Source organism: Populus alba, chromosome 19, assembly GCF_005239225.2.
Source record: "Populus alba chromosome 19, ASM523922v2, whole genome shotgun sequence".
Taxonomy (NCBI): domain Eukaryota; kingdom Viridiplantae; phylum Streptophyta; class Magnoliopsida; order Malpighiales; family Salicaceae; genus Populus; species Populus alba.
This window is the reverse complement of record NC_133302.1, coordinates 14,854,639-14,860,381: the sequence shown is the minus strand read 5'-3', so window position 1 is coordinate 14,860,381 and position 5,743 is coordinate 14,854,639. Positions and strand designations below refer to the sequence as shown.

Below are 5,743 nucleotides of genomic sequence, written 5' to 3'. Positions count from 1 at the left end.
AAAGATCAAAGCCTTACCTTATTCATTCGTGGAAGGAGCTAATACAGAATACAAGAAAACTCCTTCGAACCAAATCGACGTCGTTTAATGACTAGCAATATAAAAAAAAAAAAAAAAATTGACCAGGTCTCACTCGGGTTTGACCTGGTTTCCCCGGGCCAATTCCCAAGCAGGTTTTTGCCTCCACCTGAACCGGTCCCAGGCCCGAGTCGACCCGCCAGGCCGGTCCAAGTTTTAAAATACTGGTAAGATCGGTTGTTGAAGGTTTACCTAATTGTTAATTTTAAAACCTTAAAAATTTAATTAAAATAAGCATAAACTGAAACAGATATTCATAATTTTTTTTTTATATAAAAAGAAAAACAACACCATGACAGCGTGACTTTAAAGCCAATTTATTTTTACATTAAGGCAGTAACGGACTCATATCATGTCTAAAATTATTTTAAAAAATATTTTAAAAAACAATATAATCTAAATAATTCAGAAGAATGTTTTTTTTTAAATACTGTTAGTCTTATCATGGGTTGAAAATAGCAACAACACTATGACAGTAAAGTCAGTTAACTTCAGTACCTCGAAAAATTAGTCTAGCGGGTGGACATCCACAATTAAAAAAGAAAAACACTATGACAGCGTGGCTTTAATTATTTTTCCTTGCCTAATATTAGCTTATTAATTAAATAACCCCTCATCATAGTTTTCATCTTTCTCCATTCCCAAGAAATTGCGCCAATTTCTCTTTTCTTTCTCGCCTTTTTTTTTCATCAACTCATCCTTGGTATGCTTTCAGCAAAACAAAATGGTCAGTCTAAAATCCCCATACCACATCTCTTCATAGACATTTTATTCATGGCGAAATGGACAAACAAAGTTCTTTTGAAGGGGAAGAGAGACAATCCACAGCCAGGGGAGAAAATATAGAAACTTTTGGAAGCAAGTTTCATCGAAACTATCCATGTTATATCTCGTCTTCCACACTTGCTAAAATGTACTTGAAAGCTGCTGTTTAGCATCACTGTTGTTACTATCTGGTTTAAACGTGGGTCGGCGACCCTTATCAGGACCCCCAATAACGCCCCAAGTTTCAAACTGCCTTTGCCGAGCTCTTGCCCTCTCCTTCTCTTCTTCAGATTTTGATGAAAGACAATAGGGACAAGAAACTCCATATTCCCACTCCGGTGCTTCCATGTCAGCGTCACTAACCGGTTGCTTACATCCATAGCAAAGCTTGAAAGTTCCTTGTTCCAAACCATGCTCCACCGAGACTCGTTTGTCGAAAACAAAGCACTCACCCTCCCACAAGCTGTCTGACTTTGGAATTTCCTCAAGGTATTTCAGAATCCCACCCTCCAAATGATAAACCTGGCAAACAATTATAATTGAAGGATCAAAATATCAATACCCAACCAAAAACGCTAACACTGCTCAAATACAAACAAAATGCAAGAACATCACAACAAACAAACTGAGGTCAGATAAAGGCAGGCACTTAATGCTGTTTGGCAGTGGTAATGCATTTTGTGAAGAACACAACTAACATATATCTCAGCAGAAAACCAAAAATAGCACTAGATGTATAATTAAGTCTGAACTCTGAATCTAGAAAACGAAAGGAAATTAGCCTCTGCTATTACAGTGCATGATTTGTGGATTCATTAAAAATTAAAACCTGAACACACTAATATTAATCAAAAGATCACCTTTAGTATGTGACCACAAGGTACAAGATCATGTTTATCAAACACCATACAATCAACCAGTAAGTTCATCAAAATGCATGGCAGAAGAAAGAATTCAAATAGAAAATCACCTCTTTGAAACCTTTATTTAGGAGAAAACTCGAAGCCTTTTCACATCGAATTCCTCCTGTGCAGTACATTGCAACTTTCTGAGGCATTTTCTTGTTTGGGCTCTTTGTTTCTTTATCAGTGCTTCCACCAGAACAGTTCACCTCATCAGTTTCTGCATGTTGGAACTCATCTCCCACCCAAGATGGAAATTCACGAAATGCTGAGGTACAAGGATCAACAGCTCCTTTGAACTTCCCAATTCTAGTTTCGTAGTTATTCCGCACATCAACTACCACCTATGCATAGGATCAATTACAAGATCAGACTGTAGAAAGTGGGAAAACACTATTAAATTAAACTCCAACTATGCCCTATGTATATTAACACCTCAATCTAAACAAAGAAAGAAAGGGAAAAACACCAAAACTCAATTCTAAACTTAATTTTTATGGAGCTTATCATATCCAATTTTGACAATCATATTTGATTTGATGTATTGAAAGTTTAGAAACAAATTTTCATTGTTGTAAACTTAAGCTTTGCATGAACACTGTAAAATCAATTATGTTCGATTTTATGTATTGAAAGTCAGAAACAATTTTTTATTGTAGGAAACTTAAGCTTTGCATGAATGCTGTAAAATCAGCATAATATAATCAATTCTAACATGGTTGGAACACACCATTACAATTTAAATAAAAAAAAGACTCCTGACTTCATCTGTCAACAGCTTAAAAACACGTGTGTTGTTGCAGTTATAATTACAGCTGCCGTACAATAAACCATAGCATGCAATGCTAAGATTGACAAGCCTTTTATCTGTTTGTTAAGGAATAAAAAGCAGAAAACATCAAATCCATCCATTTAATAACAGTACTTAAACAGAAAATGCCAACTTTTAAACATGTCAAAATCTTAAAATATTGGAATAGCATCATCTAACTCACAGAAACACTTCGCTTAAAAAAAAAAAAAAAAAAAAAAACTTGCACCGTGTATGGACTAAATAATTATTGAGATGAAAATTTGTGGACGATTAACAGAAATAAAGTTTAGCCATATATCAATTCACAAACACAACTAACCCTAACTAGTTTTGGGGTAAGGGTAAGTCTTAGTTGAGTATCCAAACTCAACCTCTTTCTTTAAATAATAGGAAAAGCAAGCACGTGGTGTGAGACACTCGAAATATCTTAAGATAGGGGAAAATAAAACATTATAATAAGCAACAGAAAAAAATGAAATAATATTATATTATACTCACTGTATCCGGATCACTAATCAATGCATTCCAGTCCCTTGGCTTCACATACTTCCCAACCCTTTCATTAGGTGAGATTGAGGGCATTCCAAGAGTAACAATCTGCTTATTCATAAAGAAAGAACAATATAGGAATAGCCTCGTTATACAATACATGACATGTATCTCCCATAATCACGAGTCTCTCCAAACAAAATGAAAATTCTCCTGTTTATGAAGCAATACCTCTTTTTTCAACTTGACCCTCACATGATCCCAGCGGAAGGGTGCATCTTCCCCTGCAGCAAGAGGAGAACCACTTGTGTGTCCATGATGGATAGCTTCCTCCTCGGGACTAACAGGTGACTCCACTTGTCTTAACCCCTTTAGCCTGTCATCACTTTGGATGAATCCAAGAACATTCTCCACTGATTCCCAAGTCCCACAGATACTGCCATTAATTCCCTCTGGTGCAAGAATGATCCCACCTGAAACACGCTGAAAAGCATCAGCTTGGCAAGGTGCAAACACAATGGATGAACTTGACCAGCAGAAGAACAATGTAAAGGGAAGTGCAAATTACAAGGTCAGACACGTAAATACTATCCAGCCTAGAAAACAAAAATCTAAAATCTGCTAAACTCAAAGCAAAAAAAGGATAGTCCCAGACACTACAGGTTTGGCTACCATGTCCTATTCCAGATTCGTTTATTCTTCCATTTTAAAAGAATTTTTTTTTTTTTTCTAAAAAGAAGCTAGTATCAGTAATTACTGCAAGATTTAAGATTGAATGCGCTCCCATTTCTTAATAAAAATAAAATTGCCTTTATTGGCAACATCAATGATTCCTAAAATCTCAAAGATCCACTTTCTTCATGCCACATTCACTTGGAAAGTAAACTACGAAGCAACCACAGCCTATAACAAGACAATTAAAAAGAAAAATCCCAAATTTATGGCATTACAATTCAAATACACATCAAGATTAGATACTGCATAAATAAAAAAGAAAAAAAAACACGAATGATAATGATAGAAACAAAGTACCAATTCTTCACAAAGCTCTTTTAAGGGCTTTCTCATGTCAGCATAGTCAGGAAAATCAGCGAATTTGTAGAAAGAAACCACTACAAGAGTTGATTCTGGGTTCGAGTTATTGGATCCGGGTGCGCCCGAAATGCTAAGTTGGTCTGTACTAGCAGACCCAGAGAAGCAGCTGGAGATTGTCATGTTTTGAGGTAATTTGTGTGAATTTGAAAGAGAGACCTTAGGGTTATTAGAGAAGAGTGGAGGATGATTATGATTTTGCGATGAATTAAGGGTTTGGGTGGTTGATTTCATAGGAGTTAGAAATGTAAGGCTAGGGTTTAAGGTATGAGGTGATGATGACAGCATCCTCAGTAAGAGCAATGGAGGTGAACAACTCCTGAGCATAGTATAAGGCTGCTGCTGTGCACTCCTACTTTATTTTATTTATATCTCTGTTGGCCCATTGAATGTTTTAAGCAGTAAGCCGAAAACAGTGTATAAACACTTTTCAAAATCTATTTTTATTTAATTATATAATAATTAAAAATAGATATTAGTAAAAACAAAATATAATAATTAGAATTTTGTGAAAAAAAATGTATTTTTTAGTTAAAATTTTCTTCAATGTATTTTTTATATTTTAACAATAACATGTATTTCTATTAGTAGCATTGTTTACTAAATAAAACCTAATGGAATATTTATAAAAATAAATTTAGTTAAGGAGAGTTTTATTCTAAAATTAAAAAAAAAAAAAAAAGATAAGAACATAAATGCAATCATGTCTAGGTGAAGTCATTCTACTTTCTCATTTTGAAAACACTTATAGTAAATCACTCAACGTGAGAAAGGTAGTTTACAAAATAAAAGTGACAAGCTAAAATAGTTGATTTTTTTGGAAGTAGGATGGTTGTATAGGGTGCTTGGTTGAATCTTTCTAGAAAATCTCTAATGCTATTATAGATTTTAGGGATTTTTATGTAGAAAATGATAAATTTGATACAATTTAAGAAATCTCAATGTCGAGTCTAAAAGCCATATTTTTTAAATTAAAATGATTGGTTGAAAGCATTTAACATGTTATATATATTTTATAATATGATCGACTTATTTTAGATGAAAAATATTGTCATGTCCGACATCACGACAAGCTAAATAAAAACAAGTGCTTGGTTTTATGTTTTGAATATTGGGTAAAAATAGAAAAAAAAAGGTCGACATTTAGTATTATGATCATTAGAAGTCTTAATTGATCTTTAGACATCTAAAATATGGGACTAGTTATGCTAAAGAAAACATATTATCGCTCTAAAATATCATACCTAAGATAAGTTGTATTGTCACTTGTCTTTATTTATAATTATTTTTCATGCTTAATTTACCGATGGTTTATTGATTAGTACTTAAAAGTGCATATTTATAAAGGTTTTATATCATCATTTTGCACTTAAAATATCAATAACTCCTTAACTAAAGTGTGTTTTATAATAACAAGTCTAATACTATAAAATGCCCTAATATATGGTAAATGTTCATCTTAAATGCAGACCTATCACATAAATCAAAGGATTGATTAATGAATTCAACTACTGAAATTTGCGAAGATAAAGAGAGGGTGAAACTTAGAAAAGAGATGTTGGTGCAGTCCAAACTGAAACATTGTTCGGTAATTGGGTCATAT

General features: G+C 33.6%; 1 protein-coding gene across 1 annotated transcript; it reads right to left on the bottom strand.

The window, feature by feature from the left end:
• Positions 1-808: 808 nt before the first annotated feature.
• LOC118035966 (rhodanese-like domain-containing protein 7) lies at positions 809-4,494 on the bottom strand. Its single transcript, XM_035041637.2, has 5 exons — positions 4,081-4,494; positions 3,280-3,531; positions 3,058-3,156; positions 1,814-2,089; positions 809-1,365 (listed from the first exon to the last, which is right to left on the bottom strand). Exons 1-5 carry the CDS (start codon positions 4,465-4,467, stop codon positions 985-987), a joined length of 1,395 nt encoding a protein of 464 aa, XP_034897528.1. The 5' UTR covers positions 4,468-4,494; the 3' UTR covers positions 809-984.
• Between the last annotated feature and the right edge of the window lie 1,249 nt (positions 4,495-5,743).